At 45.5% G+C, this 27,511-nt stretch overlaps 1 protein-coding gene across 5 annotated transcripts in view; it reads left to right on the forward strand.

Annotated features, from left to right (window-relative positions):
- CACNA1D (calcium voltage-gated channel subunit alpha1 D) overlaps positions 1–27,511 on the forward strand; it is a 2,225,258-nt gene that overhangs the window by 903,956 nt on the left and 1,293,791 nt on the right. For all 5 annotated transcript variants that reach the window (XM_069643624.1, XM_069643621.1, XM_069643623.1 and 2 more), the window contains exons 10-11: positions 751–838; positions 17,942–17,968. In XM_069643624.1, coding sequence (XP_069499725.1) covers positions 751–838; positions 17,942–17,968 — 115 coding nt within the window. The remainder of the gene's footprint in view (positions 1–750; positions 839–17,941; positions 17,969–27,511) is intronic.

Genomic DNA, 27,511 nt, shown 5'->3' on the forward strand with positions numbered 1-27,511 from the left:
TGCTGGGGTCCCAGGAAGCTGGAACACTCGAGGCCTGTAGGGACTTGAAAATAATACTAATAATATCACTGGTGGGGTAGTGGATAAGGCCTTCATGTGGCCTTTATTATTTAAATTTGGTGGTGGGTCCCTGTGGGGGACAGACTCCAGCAGACACTCCAGCAGACGTTGTCTGCTGGAGCCTGCCAGTGTTGTGGACAGCACGGCATCCCTTTGGTGCCGCATACGCCATCTCCTGCATCCTTTACCAGTGTTGTACCATTCGCTGCACCTTCGTGGCTGGGATGGCGTAGCTACCGCGCTGTCTTCGGGGGTCTCCTGATTACTATTGTCTCTGTGAGCCACTTAAATTGGTTTAACATCGTAACACTCTAAGGTGTCTTAGATGGAATTTATTGACGCAATTCGAAACAACTTAATAGATACAAAATAAATAGCTAGAGGATCTGCTCTTCATAATTTCTTTTAATGTTTCTGCTGACTAGCCTACATGCACTTATGTACTATACCATACTTGCAAATATCATGTTGTTATTATCATTGACTTTATGAACTACGAAAACCATGAATTCTCAAACATTGTAAACTTTGCGACTGAAACCTTGTCATTTATTATTATACTTGGTATATTTGATAAAAGTACCTTACTCATGAATATGCAGATCTGACATCATTGTGTTTAAAACCGATTTTATTATAGAATGATGCTTCAAAATAATTAAATCTGAGACTAGTCTTCTCTTACAACAGCTAGCATGCCGACTAGTGAAACTGAATCTGTCAACACAGACAATGTTGGTGGAGATGGAGAGAATTCTGGATGCTGTGGCAGTATGTGGTAAGTACTGATCAACCTCTTTATATAATATTTTAAATACATCAAGTACGGTAATAAACTGTACAACCATTTACTTTTTCTAATTGTCTTAGAATGTTATGGTTTGCCGAGTGAAGTGGGTTTATGACTTCTAACTGTAAACAGAAACGTCATGTCCCTTTGTCTGGGATAATGGATTGAGAGGTAGAGTTGTTGGGAAGAGATGTGTACACAACAAAGGTCTCTCCTTGGAAGGTTCGATCCAATTTGAGTCCATAGATGTTATTCTCAGTGTGAAAGGTCACAGAGTTATATGTAGGAATATTCGCAACTGAGGATGTGCCACTGATGGGTGTTGTTCTCCGTTGCGGAATGGAGAAGGTAGTCCGAACTTCTTAGCTCTGCGACCCTGGCGCGGAATGGTGAGCAGTGATCTGGGGCCAGTCTTCTATTTCCAGGATGAGAGGGTGGATGAGCAAGTGGAGAGCACACCAAACCACAGATGTAATTTTGACTGGCCTGTGGCTTAATGTTGTTTCCTGAGTAGGCCAGCAATTTGTAGGGTGATGGTATGGATAGGCTTCAGGCTGGAGATAGGAAGCCATTGAGCCAGACATATGGATGGGCATTCCACTTGCAATGAAAATATGGCCACTTCAACAACGTGATCACTCCCAGGTATCCCACAGTTATTCAGTTTATGGATCCCATACCATCAAATGGTGAGATTAATGCTATTATAGTACCGACAATAGCTTGGGCCTTCATCTTTCACCTTCATGCAATGTGTTTTCCTTTGCTGAAAACTCTACCTCAGTGAGTGGACATCCCCTTTGACCAGCTGTATGGCCTTTCCATCTACCGTCAAATATGATTCTTTGAACTATGTGCAGCATTTCCGGTCTGAGGCTTCCTGAATCATTGCATCTCTGCCATTATTCTCTGTGCTGCCTATGAACTAACCCTAATTAGTAACTGGGAATGATGTTCTCCCACACTGCCATCTGGGTGAGTAATTTGAATTATATTGTGCATCTTGTGTGCTCCCTGCGCTGTAGTGAGTTAAAGAGCCACTTTTACTGGGCCTGCTGCATCACGGCTTGTAGGAGCTTCTACCCTCATCCCCACTTTCTGCCCGCCTCCCTCCCCGACACCTGATTGTATGCTCTGCCACCTTATGTGAACCCAGTAGGGCAGCCCATCCTACGACAAAGGACCCAGAGGCAAAAGGACAGCTCCCACAGAAGCAGCTCCAGATGGTGTCTGTCGGTGTCAGCCGGGGTAGCAAAAAGCCTGCAGCCATCAACCTGCTTCACCTGCTAGAGTGTGGTGGGTCAGGGGCGCAGCAAACGATGCACCCCACTAAACTGACCCACACCATTAATTACTCTATTGCTCTCATCTCACCACTCATAAGCATCTCAGTGAACTGGATTGCTTGGCCATTTCTCACATCTCTCTAAGAAAGTCGATTTTCCTTTTTGCATTGCTGTTTGGGTTGAAACTAAGTCTTTTCCCCTCTTTTTTAGGAAAGCCGAATCTGGGTGTTTTTGCAGTGCGCTGTCCCCCAGTCCCTTTCTTCCATCCACACTGCTCCTGCGTTCCCCTGTGGTGTGCTGCCTGATTTATGCCTCCTTCTGTGTGAACCCTCCCCCTCTGGTGCCTCCTGTGGTGCTTAGCTGTGGGCTGTGCTTCTTTTACTCCCTCACCCTCCCTTCTTGCCTCCTCACACCCTGTATGGTGCTCTTAATCTCTCCCATCTTCTCAAACTGCTACTCTATCTCCTATCCTATCTCTCTCACTAAGTCTGGAAGGAAAATGTTCAAGAGGGAAATGCTGGTCTCCAACCCAGGCCTCCCTATCATTGATACCCACATCAGCGCTTCTGCCAGACAGACACTAACCAACATCCTCTTTATTGTTCCCTCTCCAGACCTATGGACCCCTCATATGGTCTCTGTTCTCTCTCCCTTCTCCTTCTCTCCTATTAATGGTGGCACCCAGTGAGAGGTCCATGTTGCCCCCTTCCACTCCTCCAAGACCATCATCAATGTCTTATCTAAATTGTACCGGCATGGTCCAGGACTCTCAGCCCAATAGCCTCCTTCTCAATAGGCGTCTCTGGCATCTCATCAATTTCCTCCCTTCTCCTGCCACTCCTACTAACACCTTCCTCCTCTGCCAGTTCTCCGGCGCCCACCTCCTCCTTTGCTTTGGCCCCCAAGGCCACCTCGATCTACTGCTTCTGGCCTCTTTGTCCATTTTACAGCATCCGTTGGGGGTACCTAACTACTGCACCCCACCCCGGAAGTATTTCAAATGTCGCAACTTGCTCCACGTAGCTACTCTCAACTCTCTCTCTGCTGTCAAATATTCCTCTGACATCTGCCACCTCCTCGAATACCTTGACCTGGATGTCCTCACTCTCACCGAGCCATGGTTCACAGCCAGCTCTGTCACAAGTTTTGACACTCTCCTCCCTGATGACTACAAGATCCTCTCCGAGCCCAGAACCAACCTGCCCGGAGGTGGAGTGGCCATGATCTTTCCGGAGTATGTCCCTGCTTCTGTCATTCCTATGTAGGCCTAGGACCTGGTCTGACCCACTCTGCTGAACACACCTTGGATGTTCTCATCTCCTCAGACATCCTCCTCTCTAACCCTCTCACCACTCCTCTCTCTTGGACTGACCACTTTTTGCTCTCCTCTCACTTGAAACTTCTTGCCCCTCAAGCAAATTCTTCTCCAGCACTGCCATCTTCCTTCTCGGTCATTCGGCCCATGAAACTTGTCAGTGAGCGCCTTTTCCTCTGCTGTCTCTGCTCCTCTTACTCCTGCAGCTGACTTGCACTCTGACACAGCCCTCTATAACCTGCATCTTTCTATCTCCAACACTCTGCACATCCTTGCCCCTGTCATGAGAATCCGCCTGAAGCCTTCCTCAAAGTGCACCTCTTGGTACGAGTCTGTACTCGCCGCCCTGAAACGCAAGTGCAGTGTGGCTGAGAGGAAGTGGAGGGCTTCGGACGCATCCTCTGACAAATTGGCCTGCATCTGCTCCAAAGCCAATATAGACTCTATTTTTTTAAATAAAATTTGTATTTGGTTTAAATCTCTCCAAGAAGAGGGTCCATATCCAAGCCCGTATCTCGGCAGCCTCTAACAACATGGCCAAACTTTTTAAAATCTGCAAGGAGCTGGCTAATCCTACTGCAGTCTCCACCTCTCCTGTTTCCTCCCAGGCCCTCTGTATGGCTCTGGTCTCTCCATTCCCCAGTAAAACTCAGGACATCCTGTCCTCACTTTCCTCTTCCCCTCCATCTACCTCCCTCAGGCCCCCCTTTGGCATTCTCTCCCTCTCCTCTTCCTTTTTCCTTCTTTGCTCTGACAACACCTGACGATGTCTCTAGACAAGTCCGATCTATGAAAGTGCCGCCCAAACAGGTGCTCCCCTGCTCCTCCCGAACCATCAAGGACCACATTGGTACCCTCGCTCCAGCCTTGGCCGATTTCTGCAATCACTCTTTCACCACTGGATCTTTCCGCTCCCTCCTCAAGCACTCCTTTGTGCACCCCCTCCTAAAAAAAGCCTTCTGTCGATCAAACATACCCAGCAAACTATTGCCCGATTTCTATCACACCTTTCCTGGGCAAAATCCTGGAAAAGCTGGCCATCTCCCAGCTTACCCTCCACACTGAATCTGTTGGCTGCCTCCATGACCATCAGTCTGGCGCCAGAGGCACGGAAACTGCTCTCCTCAATATCCATGAAAATCTGCTTCCTAACCTCAACTCCAGCTCTCCATCTATCCTCATCCTCCTTGACCTTTCCTCTGCTTTCTACACGGTCAATCACGCCACCCTGATCAACAGACTCTGTGTGAACCTGGACATCACGGATCGGCCCTGGATTGGCTGATCTCCTTCCTCCTAGACGTCCCATCACATGTCCACCTGGGTCCTTTCTCTCCACCACCTCTCTCCACATGTGATGTCCCCAGGGCTCTATCCTCTCACCCTGGCTCTTCAATGTCTATCTGGCCCCTTTGGTCCACCTGACCTCTTCCTTCGCTTCTAACTCTGTATTATACGGATGTCAATAAGCTCTCGTTCAGGTTTTCCTCAGCCACCTCTCCTACCTTGCTCATTCTTGACTGTATTTCCGTGATTCAGGATTGGTGCGCCTCCAACGATCTTTACCGTAATGCCAGTAAGACAGAGATCCTTCTGATTGGGACCTCTGCTCCCGCCATCTCTCACTCTGGCCACCCTCACTGGCCCTTCACCCTCGACTTCCTGTGAGGCAAGACACCTTGGCGTCATGTTCGACTCCACCCTCTCCTATTCTCCTCACATCACTGACCTTCCCCAAAAGGCGCTCTTCTAGCTGCACCTCCTCAGAGGTATTCTACCTTTCCTCACTTTCCCCCAGAAGCTCACTGTCTCCAGCGCCCTGGATCCCTCTAGGCTGGACTACTGCAACAGCCTCGTTCTCAATCTGCCTACCTCTACTCTTCGCCCCCTACAACTAATCCATAACAGAACTGCAAGATTTATCTTTGACCTGAAGCCCAGGGGCCGTATCTCTCCAGCCCTGAAATCTCTCCACTGGCTTCTGTTGACTCAAAGGATCAAATTCAAGACCCTCTGCATTGTCCACAAGTCTTTCTGGGGCCTGGGCCCGCACTACATCCAACCCTCTCTTCCAAAATACCTTCCTTCTAGAGCCGTTCGGTCAGCTATCTCCAACTCTCTGAGGGTCAGACACTTATCCAGGCAGAGAGTGGGGGTAGATATCTCTCCTCTGCAGGTGCCTCCCTCTGGAATGGCCTCCCTGCCCCTCTCAGACTTGAGCCTTACCACCTGAAGTTCCAGAAGCAGCTCAAGACCCTCATTTTCTCCTCTCCCTTCTCTCTCTCTCCCTCCTTTGCTAACTTGTCTGCTGTGCAGACTGGTTGCTTGGTTCCCTCGGAGTCTCACTGGGTACCACGTTCCTCCACAAACGGTTTTCCTTGCACTACCTCCTGGCCTACTGTGACCCTACAGCCCGCCTGCTTCCTTCATTTACCTAGAGCTGCGCTGCCCTGGCTGCACGCCCCCCTTTTCCTCTCTTGCACTTCCCCCTCTCCTTCCCCTTCTATTGTCACACTTGCACGATCCGAGTAACACAAGGACTAGTAGGATCACTTGTCTTGTCCTCCCTGTGTCGTCCCTCCCTTGTCTTGTGGCTCCTAGAAACACTTGTGTACAGGTGCGTTATAACTACCATATCATATATCATATGCCCCATAATGGAAGCTAAACAAAACCATATGTGTGAAATGAATTTGTCATCCTACCCTAGAGTCCCCACAGGCAGGCTGCATCATCCTTCAAAGAGCAAGGGATGCACTGACTGAGCTTTTCTCATCCTTTCCCCCAATCGTTGACAGAGACTGAGTTGCTTTGAACCCTGTTCATTGAGAGCTCTAGCTGAGTTCACCAGAGGCTGAGTTGCCTTGAATTCTGTTCATTTAGATCTCTAGCAGAGTTTGGCTTCTGTGCTTCGAGGTATCTGTGTGAATCCTACTCTTCATAGTGGGCCTCAGCAGACTTAAGTGGCCTATACCAGGATCCTGCAAAGACATCCCCAGCTATGTTCCTGCGGATGGGTGGCTGGAATAACTTATTTACACAATGCCCTCCATCTTCGCCTTGTCTAGGGTTTGGAACAGAGCACTGCTCCAGGTATTCCTGCTCCTCAGTTATCTCCTTTATTAGCGGAGTACATATGGATTGTGTGAAGTTTCAGCAATTACTTCCACAGTGTAGGCCATACCACCCTAGCTCCCCTTGCCTCTGGCTCCTGGTAGGATTCTGAAACTGCACTGCTACTAGAAGCAGAACAGCCATGCATGGCCCTACTCCTGTTCCTCCTAATCTCACCATAGGGTCTGGCCATGCAGAGATCTAACTCCCATCTGCAAATGGTAGTAGAGTGAGAACCCAGTGAAGGATCTAGCATTTGATATATTCAGGGGAGTGTTACATCATTTTATATTCATTTCGTAGCCATGAAAAGGAATCCTGGTTTCTAATGGATTCTTTCCAACCACAGATTTCTCATCTTTGATATCCACCCCCTACTACAGCTTCTCTTAGGAAACATTTCTGCCATCAGAATACCGGTGCAGCGAAGCTCCGCTGTACACTTCTATGTTCCCCCCACCGGACATGAGGTCGGGGCCAGTATATATTGAGGTGGCGCGCTCTGTGACCTTGGTTAATTTCTTTCATGAATACTGCTTGTCTTAAGACGTTTCGATGGTTTTACAATGCCAAACCTATCAAAGGCCATGGGTTTTAAACCCTGCATCGACTGGATGCCAGATATCTGTTTCGGACCCCATATCGTTAGTTTATACTGTCTGATGGGAAGGCCATGACATGCAAAATTGCAGGTAGTGGCCACCATTGCATCCCAAGGCACTTCACGAGAGGGCTGCAAAACTGTTTCTTTGTCCACACTGGAAAAAGGTGACATACAGACACGTTTGAGGTCACCGGTGCAGGGTGCCGAATTGAAGAACAGTCCAGGCACTATTGTTCTTCATCCTCCAGCAAGAGGAGGCTTCTGTACAGGGATTCGTCCGAGGAAAAGGCACCAGAGGTAACCCATTCCTCCACGCTGGAGTAATGGGAGTCCTTTCAGCTCAAGACGTTGGACAACTTTGCCAAGGCCACAGCGCCAATGTCTTTTGCACCTGTAGCCGATGGCACCATCAGTGTCCACTGTGCTCAGACTAGCTGTCAGAAAGGTCTGCAACCATGCGCCTACAGTCTCTGCCACGGCTGTTGTGGGCGAGGAACCGATACTATGCTGCACCTCTTCGTCTCTCAACACAGTTCATCCAACACCAGTTCATTCCACCAATGCCACTGATCGCTCCTCAAGAATACGCACGGCTACCTAGGGTCGAGTTCATTACAAAAATAGATTACATTTTTGATGAAGTGGATGATCCCATCCACTTTGGGGTCAATCCATTGTGCCCCAGAAAGGTCTGGGATGTCTTTGAAGAATTGAAAAATGTTACAGTGAGGGGGGAGGAGTTAATGGACCTGGCCACTGAGCTCCAGGAGGCAATGGTCTGGAAACATCTCCTGAACTGGACATGCGTCCTGGCTTTTGGTAACAACAGGCGTTCGACTTTGCTGGCTTTTGGCTCAGAGGGTCATCAAGGGTAATCAATGACTCCTGGATATAGGCCTCCAACTGAAACTCAAAAAATGTACAATAGTTGCAGGCCTTGCAAATTCTTAAAAATACCATTTTGACCTGCAGGGCGAGTTCCTCACTGTACATACTCGACCTAAGAGAAATGCACTTGCCCAAATGTGACTGGTGACGAAATATTTACCAGTGCTTTTTGTAAAATGGTGCATGTCACCATAAGCACACTTCATATTTGCTGCAATGCTGTCAAGCATGCAAGTGAAACCTGTATTTGCCATTTAGTGCAAACAAAGTGTGTGTGTAGTAAATGAAAATAAGTTTCTTACATCCCCATGCTCACCAGCAAGATCGAGTATCATGCAAATGGTGCTCGCCCTGTATAAAAACTACTCTCCAATGTGTCAGGTGTATTGACCCATGTTCGAGTTATTATGCTGATACGTGGGGGTAGAGTCACAGGTAAGATCCGTAATTCCCCGCGCTGCTGGTACCACCTTCTCTGGTCACAACCATATCCCAACGTTTCACTCGTGGTTTTGTCCTCTGTACTTAGGCTAGGTACCTCTGTACACCACCTGCATATCCCAGCACCACGCAGTCACGGACTCCCCACTAATTATCAGTACTGCAACTCCCACTCACTTGTTGACTCGAGCACTCCTCATCTACAAACTCTGAGTCACGGCCGCTCACTGGACATAGCAGCACGAGTTAGTCCTTGTTGTAGCCACTGCCTTATGATTATTTCGTATCAATTTTTTGACCTTCTTTTACTTAGACTGGGGCCTCTGACATTTGCAGATCGTCCCCCCCCGGCCGCTAACTCCAGCAGCCGCTATTCACTCAAACAGCCATGGCGCCTATCAACGTCCACACGGTAGGTCCGTTTGCCTTGCCCTTCTCACCATTAGTGGATACTCTATTCTCACCGTTTTTAACACAGCCTCTTTTACCATAGGACGACATATCACTCATTCATCCGGTCTGAACTCGACCTCCAAGTCCTGAAGACAGTTCGGTATTTTCAGTGCAGCGCTTTTCCATCTCTATCAGCTTCTGCCCTTGTCAGCTATCAACCGAACCAGAAACACAAACTTAAGTGTCGACAACGTCAATGTGTTGTGATATAAAACAACACATAAAATAGACTGTCACCACTGTATACTAATCCTTCACAATGCAGATTTAATGTATGCATATATGCCAGATTATGGCACAAAAATGTCTTCCTGTTTAATAAATTTATAATGTTTTATTCATCCACGGTGATTCTTTGTTCTGAGTTAGCAGTTATCTAGCTCCTTTTGCAAGGCTATAGCGACCTCCTGTCACGCTATTGGCTTGGGAAGCCTTTGACTCTACCCCCACGTATCTGTATACTTCTCAACCCTCTCGAGTCAGGCCCCCTAAAAAAGAGGGTTCGCCCATTTTCTTTTCTCTTCCGAGTTATTATGCTGCAACATTTGGTGCTGTGGGTTTAGAAAATCCAAGATGGCCGAAAAGCCCACATTTGCGCCAGAATCCAGGAAAAGCACGCAGTTTTGCACACACCAAAATGGTCGCCTGACCTGCCACCCACCAGTGCTAGCGTGATGGGCCAGAAGCGCCATGAGTGAAAGTAGTGCCAAAGGAAAAACAGCAGTGCCTGTTAGCTCAAAAAGCGCTTTGAAATCACCTTTGTTTCTCTGAATGCAAGCTCAAAATGCCTATTTCAAACATTGCAAGATATTCAAAAATCTTACTGAACACCAGCAGACGTCTAGTAGAATGAAGTCTTGTGTGCATACAAAATCTGGAAAGATGAAGAGCCTAAAATAATGTTCATAACAAAACTGGCTACTTTTGAGTGTCACATAGGTTGCAACTGTTTAAATGTCATAGTTTTGAACTTAGAATCAGTGTTCTAGCTGCAGGTGTAAAAAATGTTAGTTTGAATGAAGAAAAATTGGAACAAAAGTGACATTGGGCTGAAGCCTGGCTTAAAGGGATTGAATTCTGCCCGGCAACTACCCCCGACAGGAGTTGAAACTTGGCCAGCAACTGCATTCACAGGCCTGGCCTGCCTTCTGCTGCCCCCACCAAAAGGAGATTACACCTCTCTGATTGAATCAGGGGAGGGGTACCTGGGACTGCAGGGAAACAGAATAAAGAACTTCCCTGGGCTCAAAGCAATTGCTAAATCAGGAGGTCGTAAATGGCTTCCTCTTGGAAGGAACTGGGAGGGGCACTGCCTCTGTGAGCCAGCTGAGCTTGGAGGAAGTGGACAAACCAGAAATTCCCCCATGTGCTTTGGGACTTAACCACACCCATCTGGGCCAGAGCATAATTTAAAAAAGATGGATAATTCATAGTACAAAATTGTCAAAATTATATAAATATCATTATTCCTGTGATTTTTCTGTGCACATTTTAAGAGGTGTTAGGACTCTGTGGTATGTTCTGGGGGGTAGTAGCGGAAAATAGGGTATTACTCCAAATGTCTGTATGTTAAAAATCTGACACTTCATCATCTGATGGCCATATTCCTTGCGCACATTTGTGTAAATTCTGGAAAAATTTTGATATTGTGTTCTGGATGAAAAGGGCAGAATTCTGTCAGAAGTGGACACAACATCTTACAAAGACAGGGATCGGATGGTTTGGCGCTACAGAAAATATGTTAACTGGACATATAATATTAGATAAATGGTACATAGATAAATATGCATTTGAATCAAAAATAGATTTGTGTGCAAAGCGACAAGGGGAGGATTCTCTGACTCATAAACATACCTCATCACGATGAAACTCCATTTCCTTCCCCCAATCAAGGGAGAGAGGAGAATTTGGCCAATGATAAGTTGTGAGGGGCAGGCTTAGTTATGCCCATGCACACCCCCAGTTTGGTGATGCAATTTCTGCTATAAGTAAGGGTGGCAAGGCTTAGTGGGAGGAACTTCCAGATTCACTCATCACCTGAACATTGGCGGGACCCTCTGCACAAGAAAACCAGACTCCAGATTCCAGAACTTTGAAGCAGAGGGCCTACTGCAAGCTGAACTCTTCTCAGCTGGCCTTCCAATCTTGCAAACTGATTTTACCCCAGACTTCCAAGGCGCACATCAGAATAAAACAGCCGGGCTGTGCTGTTTCTGCTTCTGGCTAGCACTCTGTGCCAGAACCAGACCCAGAAAGCAGAGCTGTATCCAGAACCCATCAGACCCAGACCAGACCACTGTGCAGTGCCGATAGCAGACCAGACCAGACCGCTGTGCGGTGCCGATAGCAGACCAGACCAGACCGCTGTGCGGTGCCGATAGCAGTCAAACCCGGACCGCTGTGCAGTGCCAGACCCAGACCAGAGGCCACGCTGTGAGCAGAACCAGTGGCGGCCTATTCCAGTCCAAAATTAGGAGTGAGTATCCACCTGTCCAGAACTACATAGAAATCATGTGTCCATTCTGTGATTTCAAAGCTGTGAAAGTGTCATTTGCCATTCTGAATCTTTACTTAATTTCTGAAAATCTACCTCCACAAAAACATCTGTATCTTTTGAACCATATCTCCTAGAAGCAAGTTTTAACTTTCATTTTAAGGCTAAGAACCTGAGCTTTCCAATGAACCTAATAGTTTCTCCGTAATCGCGATCGACGCACTCGGAAAAAGTGCCGCAAATTGCAATTTGACTCCATTTCACCACTTGTAAAAAAAATAGCTGTTTCTTGCTTGCAACTGCTGAAATTCGTTTTCACTCTGATAATCATTCCTGAATCATTGCTAGTGTTGACCTGAACTAATTCAAAGTAGCTATCACCTACCCTGAATCTCCTATAGGGAATTAAAATCATTTTTAGCATATTTTTCACTCCATTGCAAATCACATGTAAAAGTATTTTTGACTGTTTAAAAGCATACCGGTTGTTCTAAGCTTGCTAGGGGGGAACTGGAATTTGAATTGCATTTTGATTGTATTCCTGAGAACTGTGTGCTCTTCTTTCCATCTCTTATATTGCATAAGGGGGGGAGTGAATTGCCACAAGGGGAAAAGTGATCATATTATCTCTTGTTGAAACCGTATCAGTTTATTTCTGTGCTGCATTCTTTCCATCATTGCTTTTCCTTGAAACCATACAAAGTATTCTCTGCTATCTTATCCTCTCTATACCAACTCCTAAGTAATTAAAGAAGTGTGCTAGTGTAATATTATCCATTGTTGATCACTGTCATATTCATAAGAGTGCTATCAAATATTAATTTATTCATAAAAGTGTGATATATATATATTGTTTAATTTTTCTAACAAATCTTTTAATTTGCAAAACAAACCTACTTCTTGGCTCAGTGAGGTCAGGGGGATTCAAAGAGAGGGGCGTTATATAAGGGTTCATCATCCAGATTTATGAACTTGTCATAAAAATATATAAATAAGGGCTTCCATTGGGCATCCCAGACTAGGCATTGACGTAGTTGGAGAGCTGAATTGAAGTCACTTACAAAGGCTTGTGAGCTATTCGATTTTGCGAGCCCTGAATTGAAACGTAAGTCAGTAGACAATCATGTTGAAATGTGGGTACTGAAGCTAATAAGCCAAAGAGTTAAGAGTATGGGAAGTGGCATAATGTTTGTATGTACCATATGTATATATGTATGGGATTTGTAAAGTGCAAATCTAGCCGTAAAGCACCAGTACACTATACAAAATGGATTTTTCTGAAAAGCAAATCTTTGGCATTAAAATGCTTGGTGGGCTATGCAGACCATTTTGTAATTCATCTGGTACGGTACTGGCAAACAAGTAAGAAGTATCAGTGCTGGATATGTTACATACTATTTATTCCCAGGCAGGGAGATCAGGATATGTGCCAATCAAGTAGTCTTTGTGTGACATAACCAGGGCTAACATGGTGATACCAAGTGTAAGAATATAAGCAGATGTAATATCCTTTGAAACAATCACAGATGAAAGAAACATATCTTGGTAACTTCAGCAACGTGATGGGCGGTGCTAAGGTCTGCATTCATCAGAACCTCTGGATGTTTTATAACTAAATCAAAACCATTTGCCAAATCTCCTGATGGCTGTCTTTATTCAAAGCGCCCACTTCTGTGATCACTTATTTATTGTATTCAGTTATGATCTATATTTTGCAATCCGGCCACATATGGTCAAGAATCGATGAAATGTTGGCCTGACAAGTCAAGCGAAACAGTTTGTCATTAGCTGTGTCATACCAACATAATTATAAACACGCATAATGAAGTAATCCAGAAGCTTCATCTTTACTAGTAAGTACATGTTGAGTTTTGAGGGAGAAAAGGGTGGAGTCCTGGGAAATCCTTCATGTATCAGTGTTAACCGTAAACGTAAAGCATGTGCGAGCACCGGGGATCTGCTAGCAAAGACGTTTTGCCATGTAGTATTATCCAATGCTAGAGTACATAAAGTGCATCAAATGTACTGACATTGCTTTATCTTCTAGACTGGTGAATGTGGCAATGCCAGCACATCTTCCTGTAAAAATTTCACATTTCTTCATCCCAGTCAAAATCCGTCAGTCTTGGCGGAGAGGTATAGTCAAATTTGTTGAACTCTTTGTAGGTGCCTATGGTCTGTTGCAAGCAGGCATTTGTGTGGCTTTCTAGTTATGCATGGGTTTGGGAAACTTTCTGTGTACCCAAGCACATTGACAAACTCTTTGTTTAGGAGCCTGCCCCAAGAACATAATTCCTATCCTCATCCTTCTGATCATTCTCGCCATATGTAATCAGAAGCAGTCTCGTCACCTATCCATGAGTACAAAACTTTGTATTCAGCCTTTTGCAAATCATTTTCACAGTACAATTTTGCAATTTTCTCGCCCACTTTTGGTTCCATTGCCAAATATTAGTTTAATTTTCACCGATTTTATCTGGATGTGTGATCAGCATTTCCAACAAGTATAGCTTCTATGAGTGCCTGGTTTGAAATCAATCTCATGCCTCTTCTACTTTGAGTGAGTTGGAGATTTTTAGAGCGTGGTACATAGGGTTACTCTGCGAACTGTATTTTGGTATGGGTCCTGAGCCCTTTCAAACTGCAAGTTAAAGTCAATGGAAGGGGGAGGAGGAGGAAGATAAAAAGGGGCAGGAAGTACAAGGATTTATGGGTTGTTTGGGTGAGGTCAAGGGAGGATCAGGTGGACCGAGAGACCAGGCAGAGGAAAGGTGGTGGAGCGAAGCATGGCAGAGTCATACAGAAAGCGTATGCAAGGTGAGGCATTGGTTGGTGAGAGAAAGTGGTACTTGTGGTAAAAGTGCTTGTGGGGTGGATGAAGGAGACTAAGGAAAAGTGTAGGGGAGTGAGTGAGGCTGACTGAGAAGGGTGTTTGGGAGGAGCGTATGAGGAAGCCAACTGAGAGAATGTGGGGTAGAGAGTAGTGAAGAGCGAATGGACATTAGTGGAGAATAGTAGGTGTGGGGAGTAGAGAGTAGTGGAGGGAAGACTGGAGACTTGAGGAAAAGGGAGTGGAAAGTAGAGGGAGAATATGAGTAGATGTGAGGCTGAGTAACATCAGAGGGACAGACTGAGAGAGAGGGAGATAAAATAAAGAGTACAATGAAGAAGAGAGGTGAGTAGAAGAAAGGGAAAGGAAGAACAGAACATCAGGGTAAGGTGTACAAGAATGAGAGGGAAACATCAGGTGAGACCTGGCGGTTAAAAGACACCAGTTCACATTATTTATTTATGTCTACCACGCCGGAGCCCGCAGGCATCAGGGCGCCAAATGTACATGCAGAGTCACATTATACAAACAACTCACGGGACAACATGAATCTACAGATTTATCATTACCATTCATCTTGTGGTACACCAACTCAGGCTAAACCTAGACGACACAAGAGGGTGTAAGCTAGATAAGGTGGTTGCCTTTTGACCCTCATCCCTAGCTAGCCAGATTCTAGATAGTAGGGGTTACTGGTCTCTAATGATTATCTTGGGGACCAGGGAAGCCTGAGATAGGGTGTAGGGAGACCTGGGGAAGGAAGAGGGGGACGGCCTCTAGTTGGACCTACTTGAAATTCATAATAACAAACATTGAACCATCATTAGGAGTTGGAGTATTCCTGAGGCCATCTGTGACAGAACATGGATATCAAATATGTAGTCATAGTCTCCTACTCGTAGCTTTAGTATTTATATCTATCACAATGGCTGTTGAGAGCTTATTGGCAGAAGAGAGTCAGTGTGAATGCTTCAATCAACCTTCTCATTATGAGAACCCCATTGTGAAGTGGGATTCGTTGTCAAAATCCCTTTTGCATTTCTTTTGGAGCATGCATGATTAGAATGTTTTAGTAGTTGACACTGTTTACACCATGAAAAATGTCTCCTTTTAACCTTAATGTTTTTCTTACGATAATGTCAAAACTACTTTTATGAATAATCAGGATGACAATAGCCATTTTTTAGAAGAATACAATCAAATAAAGTGTAGGGAATTGTTTAAATGTATTTTATTTTCCAAGATCATGTCTATTAATTTATCCAGTATTGCAGCTCTTTTAGAAGGAGAGTTCAAACCTGGGCAAATAGGACATTCAAAGTACAATCATGCTGAGAGCTTCTGCTTCAGCGGCATCTTCCAAAACCTTAAACTAGGCCTTAACATACTGTAAGCCCCATTTATAACCTGGTTTGGGCTGGTCTTCCCCTTTAGGGATGGGATCTAGCCTGATTTGCATATGGTATTTCCCCTTTCTGTAGTGAATTGGCTGGCTGAGGATGATGGCCCTGAGGTTTGCTCAGGGCAGTGTCGGGGGTTAAAATTCATTCAAAACCAATCTTGCAGCTGCCACTCCTTTTGTTTTGTTAAGGTTGTCTGTAACATGAATAAGATGCCAGTCGTCAATGGCATGAATGAAACATTTATTTCACATACCCCTTTTAACTAGATGGTAGTCTTCTGGGCCATTGAAACCTTTAACCGATTAAGACACATTTAATCAAATTAAGGTGCCATCTATGGTTATCAGGCAGACCACTGGCAACATGAGCTAAACAATTCCTGAAGTTCACTCAGAAGTAGCTTAAACCACTAAACAAAGAGAAATCCCCTGATATATAAGCAAAACATGTCACCAAGGGATAGAAAGCGGGCAAGGCCCCCAACTCAGACAACCAAATTTTAAAAGATGAATAATATCAAAAAATCAAAAATCAGATACAGGCATGTCCCACCCCCTCCCCTGTTTAGAAAAGCTCAAGAGACTTAGAGTCCTTAGTGTCTTATTAGCATTCCTCTGGTTGCCACCATATTGCGGAACTCTCCACCCAAGTGTTTTTCCCATGACAGTTGTTGGGCAGATTTGAGTGTGGGATCTTCTTACTCAAAAAGACTCTAATGTTTCATTAAGACTCTTCCTTGGAGAATACACATGCATTTACAATATTCTGCCTAAAGGAGAGTTTAAAGGGAAAGCCACATTGATGAGAGCGGGCTTTTGGGTGGATGGGCATAGAGAGGCAGTCAAAAGTAGCCCAAAACCTGCACGCACCTGTAATTCCAAGCACAAATTGGGTTTTAGCAGCCCAAATGTCCAGGAAGTTGGGAAATAACCTAGTATCACAACCTTACAAAGAAGTGTGCGGCTGGGAAGAAAAGACTGGCACCCGACTTGCTCCTCATTGGGTAGCACAGCAGAGGAATTTGGAAAAAGAAACTTGGTGATTTGGCATTTTCATGCTGGGTCATTGCTGGTTGCTATGCCAGCTAGATATTCTCAGTTCAGAACCCCTTCCCTCTCTCATTTCTGCAACAAAGGTTTCAGCAATTTTGTGGCGCAAGCGTCATTCTCCAAAACCAAACTGGAGTCTTAACTAGCCACATGAATAGACGCTTATCATGAGTTTCCACAAATAGAGTGCTACATAGTTTATGTTGTTACCATTTATATTGAGAAGGCAGGTATTGTATTTATTCTTGATTAATGACTGGCATTTGTGAATCAGACAGATAGCTTGTTTGGAACAGGCTATTGCCTTTGATGGGATATCAGTGTCGGCTCTGGATCCATCTTTTGACGTAGTGCCACATTCAAAGGATTATTTTGAGTTGGAGCTGAGGCATCATTGCTTTTTGCTTTTGGTTGATTGGTATGTAGCCAACATGGATGTCATTTGTCAAATATAGACATGAGTTACCATCTTCACTAACCGCCATTAACTTCATATTCTTTGGCAGTAAATGGCAGAATATGTCTAAACCTCAGACTATACAAGGAGAAAGACTTGACAACCACCCTCACCTGCTTCAATGGTGAATCCCAAACATTTGGTTTTGCTATCCACTGAAAAACCTGTAAGAATGTTTCATATGGTGGAACATGGTCTTAGTCTGCTGCTGCCCAGTATGCTGCCCTCTGTTTTAAGATTCTTTTGATGCTAATAAAACATAATTACGTTGGTTGTAATGTACCGCAAAATGTGTTCAATTGAGGTATTCAAGTAAATATTTCCTCCCAAAATATTGATTATTAAATGTTGAACATAGTTGGTGAGCATACCCAAGTAAAGATATACCAGTTACTCTGCTATAAAAGAGAAACCTCTCTATTCCTCCCAAACACTACCTCCATTCTTGTAATCGTTTTGTTAGTTTCCGAAGTCATGGAAGGACATATTTATAGCAAATATTGCTGCAAGCAAGTCGTACTTACTGATGGTTTGCGTGACTTTTAGCTCATGTTTAGCTCGAGCTTGGAAATCCAATACAAATGTCCACAGAACACTGATTTCAATTCTGGAGGGGCAGATAAGATCAATAATTGTTTTGTTTCGTTTTGTAGTTTCTGGTCTGCATTTAGGAATCCACCCACTGCAAAGGACTTTATGTAAACTTATGTTAATTAAATATTTGGTAAATTCATACAATTTTGTTTTGTTTTTCCAGTTTGTCCCTCTCAAAATCCAAGCTCAGGTAAATATATTTTCCTTGTTATTTCATTACATTTTCATGAAATGTATCCTTTATATCTAGAATGTTAATTGCTGTGATGTTCTTAGCAATTTTACAAGTTTGCTTTTTCCCGCGAGGAGTAATGTAGTGGTCTCTATTAAGGACATTATTTTTGCATCTGTGCCAACAGAAAAAGCAGTCTATACCAGCACTTAATTATCACCAAGCCAAGTTAACAATCATGAGCAAGCGAGGGAGGTTGACTATGTAGCTGGCAATGAAGTAGTTGGTATTATTCTCCCCTTTTGCAAAAAGGTATTAGCACTCATCGCCAGGGCCAGATGGCATGTTTAGACATGGGTTACATCTCCACACACCGAATGCTCAGCCTTTAGCAAATTAAATTGAAAACTGATATCGAATCATGAAGTTGAAACCATTTACAAATGTTGCACGAGGAAAGGAATACCAATTTCTAGAGGACATCGCGAGAGAGCCGTGTAGTCTCTATGGTGAGTCAGAAGGCGGACACAGACTCTGTGAGGACATGATTTGCGAATTTTTATTAAGTAAAAAAAATGCCTTTTTTTCCCTATCTCTATGGGTGGTCCCTGCCTATAATTGTAACTAAGGTGCTTGTTAGTCAGTTGTGAATGTCCTAAAGAAAACTAGCATATATGCGCAGAATGTCTCCCTTCTCCTTGCAGGTAATTTTTCTACCAGTCTGTAGACTTATTTGCTGATATGAAATTATAATATAGTCTCTTGTAACTTATTCTATTAGTCTCTGTAACTCTTCTGTTATGTTCTGTATCTTTCCTTTTTCCTTGTATCCTTCTTTGGGATTTTTTTTCTCCAAGATATAGAATCTTTTTACTACTTCTGGTGTATCCTAGAAGGATACTATTATTCAGGTGGCCTTTCTCTCTGGGTGAAGTAGAACTCAACTTGCTTTGTCACACTGGTTTATTGATTTGACTCTCTGGTATATTTTCTGATTCATACTGTCCATTCCTTCTGACATCCTCTTCTTCAGATAGGAAAAATCTTCTAAGCTTCCCCTTCTCTCAGGGTATTATTATTCCTTGTTTTTTTTTTAAACCTTGTCTTTATTGGTTTTCGCATATCAATTTACAACAAACAAAATGAACCCTCCCCCCAACTTCCCCCACCCTCCCCACGGGGCACTCGAGACCGGGTTACGGGGGTTACATAATGCACTGAAAATGTCTGCTACTTTAATGTTATGTGGGCACCATTGTTCCATAAAGTCTGACCGGAGATACTCGAGGACTCCTCCCCATTCCATTGCAAACCTGTCCCTCGTTCCTTGTATCATGTGGGTGACTTTCTCCATCGCCAATAGATCCCACACTTTTTGTAGCCACGTCAAAGTCAGTGGGGTGCCTTTCTTTTTCCAACTCTGAGCTATTGTTGACCATTAGTAGACCCATAAAGTATCTCCATTGTGTTTTTTTGTATTTTTTGGCAGTTTCGTCTCTTATTCCACACATCAAGACTCCCTCTCCCATTCGTCCCACATCTGGAAACACTTTCCCCATCTCTCACTTCACTTCCTCCCAAAACGGCACAATCCCTTTACAATCCCACCAGGTGTGTTTCCAAGTTCCCACCTCTCCACATTCCCTCCAGCATTGAGTTGACGTTTTGGGGAACATTGAATGTAGTCTATCAGGGGTATAGTGCCACTGTGTGACTATTTTGATCCACATTTCTCTTGTCTGTGCTGATCTAGTCATCTTGGGGATCATTGTCTATACGTCCACCCACTGATTTCTAGTTGGTTCCTTCCCCAAAGTTCTACTCCATCTAATCATGTATGACCACTTCACCTCTTCCTCCTGAGAGTCGATACCCATTTCCTTGCCCCTGAGTTGGTTATGACGTACTTCTCAAATGGAGTGAGGGTTCTCGTTGCTGCCTTAGCTATTTCCGGGGAGTTCAGCCAGTGTTTGAGTTGCTCGTATCTGTATTTATCCCGTTTGAAGAGTGACGAGTGTGGGTAGCACGATTCATGTGGTCTGACTTCATTGTCAATGAACATTTCCCCAATTTTCGTTATTCCTGCTTCCTCCCACCTGTCAAATGCCCCCTGCTCCATCCCCGACGGGAACTGTGGATTCCGCCAAATGGGAGTGAAAGGGCCTAGTGCGGTGGTCATTATACCTTTTTGTGTTTGGCTGTCCCACGCCTACATTGTTGTCTTCATTATTTCGCTAATCCCTATGTTGGGGTGTCTGTGTTGTTTCTGCTTCCAAAGTAATTTAACCAGCGGGGTTCTTGCTACTGCCCTATCTTGTTTCGCCCAGATCAGTTGCGGGTTTTCGCCCAGCCATTCCCGAAGAACCTTTAACTGTGCAGCTTGAAAGTATCTCTGGAAGTGGGGGAGTGCCAGTCCGCCCTCCCTGGTTGGTGCGGTTAGAATCGCCCTGGCCAGTCTCGGGGTTTTCCCTTTCCACACGAACGATGAGATTACTTTGGATAAAGTTTTAAAGAATGATCTGGGGACCCCCACCGGAAGCGCTTGGAAGTAGTATAAAAGCTTTGGGAGGATGGTTATCTTGACCGCTTGAATTCTACCCCACCAGGAAACCATCAGAGGATTCCATCTTGCCAGATCTCTTCATTTGCTTGCGAGAAGCCGTGGATAGTTTTCCCCCATATAGTTGCCCTACATTGTGCGTTAGTGTAATTCCCAGGTATTTAATGCCTTCCTCTGCAATCTTAAGATTCAATGCTTTTGCTTCCCTTTCAATTGCCCCCCTGTCTCCCGCCAGTATTAATAATTCCGATTTATTTCTGTTAATTTTTAGGCCGGATATGGCCCCGAAGTCTTCCAACATCTCTACCACTGTCGGTAGCGTTCGGCCAGGGTCTTCTAGCGCGATTAACATGTCATCTGCGTATGCTATCACCTTATGTTGCGAGCCTGCCATGTCATTCTCTTTAATGTGAGAGGATTCCCTAATTTTCATTAGTAGGGGTTCTAAAAAGATAGCATTTAATAGGGGGGATAGCGGGCAGCCTTGTTTTGTTCCTCTTGATATTATTACCTTGTCTGTTACCTCCCCGTTGATGGCCACTCTACTGGTTGGGGAGTTATAGTTCGCTCTAATTCTTGCTATAAAGTGTTCCCCAAATCCCATGTATTTGAAGGTTTTAAAGAGCATGGACCATTCTACCCGGTCAAACGCCTTCTCGGCATCAATTGCGAGCAGAACCGCCGGGGTGTGTTATGCCTATTTTTTCCACTAGGTGATGGAGCCGTCTCAGGTTGTCGTGGGTTTGCCTTCCTGGGATGAAGCCCGATTGGTCTAAATTGATTAACCTTGGGAGAAGCGGGGATAGTCTTGCTGCCAGTATTTTTGTGTATATTTGTGCGTCCAAATTAATTAGGGAGATTGGTCTATATGATGCTGGGAGTAACGGGTCTTTCCCTGGTTTGTGAAATACTAGGACCTTTGCCTCGTTCATTGTAGGGGTCACATTGCCACTATCTTTAAATTAATTCTGAAGTTTGGTTAGGACCGGGATCAGCAAGTCTGCATATTTTTTATAGAATAGCGCCGTGAAGCCATCGGGTCCGGATGCTTTATTTAATGGGAGTTCGCCTATAGCTTTTTTAACTTCCTCCTCCCTTATTGGGTTCTCCAGGACCTGTCTGTCTTCTTCTGAAATTTGTGGAAAGTGGAGGGTTCTCAGATAATTGTCTTGTGCCTCTGCATCCGGGTGATCTGTGGAGTAGAGATTCTGGTAATATTCCCTAAATGCCTCCCCTATGTCTTGAGTGCGCGTCAGCTGTACCCCTTTCGTATCTCTAATGTTCTTAATCGTTGTTTCTTTCTGTTTAGCACAGAGTTGTCTTGCTAGAAGCCTGTCTACTTTGTTTGCTTTTATGTAGTATCTTTGCCTTAGATATAATAAGCTCTTTTCTGCTCCTTTTGTGCGAAGCATCTCTTGTTGACCGTGAGTGTATTTTAGCTTTTTCTTTAATGCTCTAGTGGGGTGGGTCATGATTTTCACCTGTAGGTCTGTTATTGCGCATTCAAGTTCCTTTTCCCAGATATACCTCTGTTTCTCCCTCGTGATCGTCAGCGCCATTATCTTCCCTCCCAGACTGTGCTCATAGAGACTTCCCCTGTATCATTTTGTATAAAGTATTCTTCAATCATTTCCCTTACCGATTCGCCCGTTACTGGGTACTGGATAATGTCCCCTGGTAGCCTCCAGAGCCCGTTGGTTTTCCCCGGGAGATTCAGCTCGAGCCACAGGGCTGCATGGTCAGATAGCGCGATAGCTCCCAGTTCCAGCCCTTGGATCTTGCCCATGAGCCCCACTAAAACCAAGAAATAGTCTATTCTTGACATGGAGTTATGAACGTGTGAGAAGTACGAATAACCTTGTTGTTCCCCCTTCAATTCCCTCCACACATCATTTAAGGCCATCCGGTCCATCTGCTGTTTGAGGCGTTTTGAGGGTGCCCCTTGGCCATGTGCACTCCCTGAGCTTCTATCCACTTGTGGATTCCATGCCATATTAAAATCTCTCCCCAGGATCTCCTCTCACTTTGCGAAGGCTTCTAGTTTTCCCAGGGCATCCCTGAGGAAGCCTTCCTGTCCCATATTTGGTGCATATACTGACGCAAGTGTAATGCGCAGACCTTCTAGCACCACATTTGCGAATGCATACGTTCCTTCTTTATCTGTGATTACCTCCTCCAGCTTGGCATCCCACCCTTCTCTTATCGCTATCAACACCCCCAATCTCTTTTCTGTTGAGTTTGCTTGTGCCCATATTTTGAACCCCCTTATGCGAGTTTTCTCTTTGTCCCTTGCTCTAATATGAGTATCTTGGAGCAGTAGGAGATCCGCTCTTTCCCTTTTGAGCTGTTTCTCCAGTTTAACTCGCTTTGTGGGGTGGTTCAAACCCCTGATGTTGTGTGTTACAATGCGAATTTGCCGCATTTTGTGAAGTACATGCCTCTAGGCATTGAATCCCCCTTCATAGCCCCTGCCCTTGTGCCCCTGCCGCCCTCCCCCTTTCCCCATCCCTTGAACTCACCCCCCCCAACCAAGAACCATGAACCAAACAACTTGACCCCGAGAAAGGCGAGGGTTCCTACTGATGCTCGGGCGTTGCACCCTAAGCTCCCTGCCCTCCATACACTCAGGGACATTTTTTGTAGGGAATCCTAAACCCCACATTATCGTCTGTCCTTACCGGATTCCAAGCCGATGCGTCCCGCCCGGGCCGCCTTCACTGCCATTCTTACAGCAGTTCATTTTCCTCCTCCCACCCCCCACAGGGGCTCTGCTTCGCTGCCACCATCCTTTGTCCCCGACAAACCTCTTCTCTTTATCCTTTCATAGCATCTTCCTGCGGCTTTCCCTTGCCGTACTTGACCTTTTTTGCTTGTTTGTTTCCCATCCCCATGGTCTTCTCAAATGTTCACCCCTTGGTTTTGATAGGTCAGTATCCTCTTCTTGGAGTCCCATTATGTTGAAGCCTTCTTCCCATGTGGTCACCCTTCTCTGTTTCCCCTCCCAAGTGAAGATCAGTCCAAACGGGAAGGTCCATCTGTAACGGGTTTGTCTCGCTACCAATGCCTTGACCTGTGGGGCCATCACTCTTCTTTTTTGCAATGTGACCAAGGCTAGGTCTTGAAATAGTTGTATTTCATGACCGTTTATTCTAATATGCTCCATTTCTCTAGCCCTTCTCAAGATCTGTTATTTTTGTGGGTATGATGAGAGGGCAACTAAGACATCCCTTGGTCTTTCCCCGGTGCTCCAGATCTTTTCGGTCCGACCCTGTGGACCCGGTCCACCACGATTGCGTCAGTTTCTGGTGCATCTAGAATATCCCTAAATACTTCCTTCACTGCCTTCATAAGGTCTTTGTTCAGGACTGTTTCCGCCATATTTTTGATGCGTATGTTGGACCGTCTCGAGCGATTCTCCAGGTCTTCATATTGTATTTCCAGGTTGTGGGTAAGTCTCACCAAATGTTCCTGTGTTTCGCTAACCTGTTGCGTCTCTTCTTCGATACCCTGAACAGTTCTTTGCAAAATATCTGTTCTTTCCTCCATTTTGGCCACATCGACCTTCAGATCCTGTACCACCTGTTTCATGTCGTTTTTCAATGTCATGAATTGTTCTTGAACTGTTAACATGAATTTTTCCTGTAGTTCCAGAAACCATGCTTCCCTAGAGGGTGGATGTTGGTGGTTTGTCGGTGCCATATCCTCGCCATGCAGGTCCTCCCAGCTCTTCCCTTTAGCTTGCGACGTGGAGTCGGTTGACCACATCTGTAGGATATTTGCGTCTTGCTTTGAGAACTGTGGGGTCTGCTGGATAACGTTACTTTTCCCTTTAGCCCTTGACATGTTAGAATTGAGTTCCCGGGATGGACGTGGGCTTTCCTGTGATCTCCTATGGGCTGTGTAGTGAGCCTCTGCTACCTCTCCAATGAGTTCTCTTCTTACTGCGGACCGGAACCAGCCTAGGCTGCCATTCCTTAGTTAGGTCTTTGCTTGAAGATCTAATCTTATGTGGCTCCTTCCTCGCGTGCCTGAGTTTCTCTGGCAGTGCTCAGTCTCCTTCGCCTGTAATTCTTGCTTGTACTGCCCTCAGCGAGCCACTCAAATATCCGCCTCCTCCGAAGCCGGTCCGCCCCGCATGGGCTTGTAGTGGAGCTGATTACCCCACCTTCCTCTTAAGGCTTCAAGCTATGCGCAGAGTATACAATCCCAGGTGCTTGTGTCGTTGTTGGGGGTCACCTTCCCCACTACCCCATCGGACTGTCTCTTCTCTTCTTCTTCCCTTTTGCAGTTTATTCTGCTACGCGGTTACACCGCCTGTCCGCCTGTGCTTTGCGGGGGGTGGGTGGCTGGGAGGTTGTAGTGGGGGCGTTTGCCGGCAGTCACTTCTCCTTTTCCCCCTTCGCTCTGCACACCGCTTCAGATTTACGTTGCAGGTGGCTGACTCCCTGTTATTCACTCCCGTGGATAATCACCCACACGGGAGGGGTTACCGATCACAGGGCGACGACGCACATCCTTCACTGGAAGCGCTGCGCCTCTCCTCCTGGCCGCGAATGGATCCCACTGTCGGCACAGCTCCCTCCCTCTCCGCCGCACCAGCAGTCTTCGGTGGAGGAGGGGCATGTCCCACACCCCCCCCCTGTGTCACCGCTGTGCCCGACCTGGCTCACCGTGACTTGTGCTCCATGGAGGGGACAGGGGGGCGCCCGCCCGAGACCCCCGACTCGAAGCTTTGGGCTCCACGGGGAGCTTCTATCCCGGCTCACACCGGCACGACGGTCGGACCAGCCCGCAGGCACCTCTCGATGGGGGATGGGCGGTCTCCGTGCCCTGCGCTCCGGTCTGCTTGCCACCCTCTCAGGTCCCGAAAGTCACTCCAGGGTCCCAGGAGAGCAGGGGGAGCGATCTCACCGCTCACCGCGTCTGAACTGCTGCATTTAGGTGCTTATTTCGGCGGCCCAGACGGAGAGCGTTCTAAACGTGTCCCAACTCCCCGGCGGCCATCTTGGAAACCATTATTCCTTGTTTTAACACTTTTTCATTTAGATTCTGAGTGTCTCTATTTCTGTATTCTGATAATTTAAGTTCAGGGAGTTTGTTGTGCCTCTTTCTCTCTCTCCGAACAGTATAGGTAAAAGTGGTTCAAGGATAAGTCTTTCTCGTAATTTCCTTTGGGACGAGTGATCTGCATGATCTAATCCCTCTTATATCTCCTTCTATCCCTGTGCTTCCTGTTACCTTCTCTTACAAGGAGGGACGTCTTCAGGAGCCTTGTTCCTTGTCACCCTCTTCTTGAGTTGCAGAATATGTTTACTTTGCCTCTTTGGCATTACTGGGCTGAAGCATTGCTTTGGCGTCTGTCTCCCGTATCAAGCTCCTGCTCCGATGCCATTTCATGTCAGGGCTCAGCTTGACTTTGGCTTGTCAGCCTCTCGTGCTGGGCTCCTGTCCTGGTGCTCTCTCGTGTCGGGGCTGCACCATGACTTTGGTGTGTCAGCCTCTTGTACCAGGCTCCTGCTCTGGTGCAGCTCTGCTTTTGCACTCATCTGTAGCGAGTTTCAAACTTGTGGTTCTCCTCTCTGCTGCAGACTCCTCCTCGTCCTAGTGTTATGCAGCATGGGACCCTCTCTAGGCTGCGTATGCTTTTCTCTCTCCAAGTTACGTTATTTAACATACTCATCTCAGTAGCTTGTATATTTAGATTTAAAGGTACATTTTTATTTCCAATAAGATAATGGTATCTCTGAGTGTCTTCATCCCAGTCTTGATCTACAAAGGCCTTTTGTATTATGGATCTTGTCATGTATGCCATAGTATGTGCCACTGTAGGGAGTTCCTCACGGGAGGGGGAGTCCTTGTCCCTTAAGGGGGAGTATCTCCTGGTGAGGTCCCACTTGCCTCGACCCCTGGGCAGGGTGTTGCAGAGCGGGCTCTTCTCCTTAGCCTCACAGGTAGGGGCTCCCCCTTGGGTAGAAAGGACGAATTCCTGCAATTGTCACATGTCCTTTCCCTTATTTCTGTGGCTTCCCATACTTGACTCAAGAAGTCATCATTCCCCTGTTTTTGTCCTTTCGATGTTCCAAAGAAAAACATAATGTTTGCAAGTCCACGAACCATCTAATTACTATGACGTTGGTATCTTTTCACAAACTCATCCTGGTTTGGGGAGAGTGATTGTAATTAACCTAAATATTCTGCCAGTTCAGTAATACTGTAAGTGTGTGACGGCCCATTTGTTGGCCAAGCGTTCCAATTCTACTGTAGCATAGGACAGCTCCCTAAGGAAAAGCTTCCGGTTTGTGTTTAATACGGGATGCTCAATTGCCTTGTACTCTTGAGAGAACAGCTCCCAGTCCCACTTTAGAGGTATCCGTATGTAATAAGTGCTCCTTATTAAAGTCTGGCATTTTGCGTATGTGTTCACTACAGAGAATGGTTTTCAGCCGATGGAAACATTTCTGATATTATTTACTCCAGATTCATTTCTGTGGTTGGTTTTTTTTTAACTTGTCTGTGAGTCTGGCTGTAATGGTTGAATAAATAGGGATAAGTCTCCTGTAGCCTGTGGGACCCAAAAAAGCACAAAGTTCCCTCTTGGTCTTGGAAGTAGGTGTTTGTAGGACTGCCTTTACCTTCTCAGCCTGAGGGTGAATTGGGCTGTTTCCAACAAAAAAACCTAGATATTTGTCTGCGGACTGGGCACAATGAGATGTTCATGGGTTGGCTCTGAGGCCAGCTTTTCTCAGGCCAGGGTGATCTCATAAAGATGTGCATATGTTCAGGCCAACCAATACTATGAACTACAATATCATCCCGGTAAGCTCCACAAAAGGACGAATAGGGTTTTAGTATTCTGTCCATTGTATTTGTATTTATAAAATTTATAAAGCGCCTTTTGCCAAAGACGCTGAACAATAAAAGAATCAAAAATAAAACAGTGCATTCAAATTGATACAAATGAGAAGAAGTTAAATCAGCAGAGAACAGAATCCTTAGAGGCT

Source organism: Ambystoma mexicanum, chromosome 2p, assembly GCF_040938575.1.
Source record: "Ambystoma mexicanum isolate Mex_15411 chromosome 2p, UKY_AmexF1_1, whole genome shotgun sequence".
NCBI lineage: Eukaryota > Metazoa > Chordata > Amphibia > Caudata > Ambystomatidae > Ambystoma > Ambystoma mexicanum.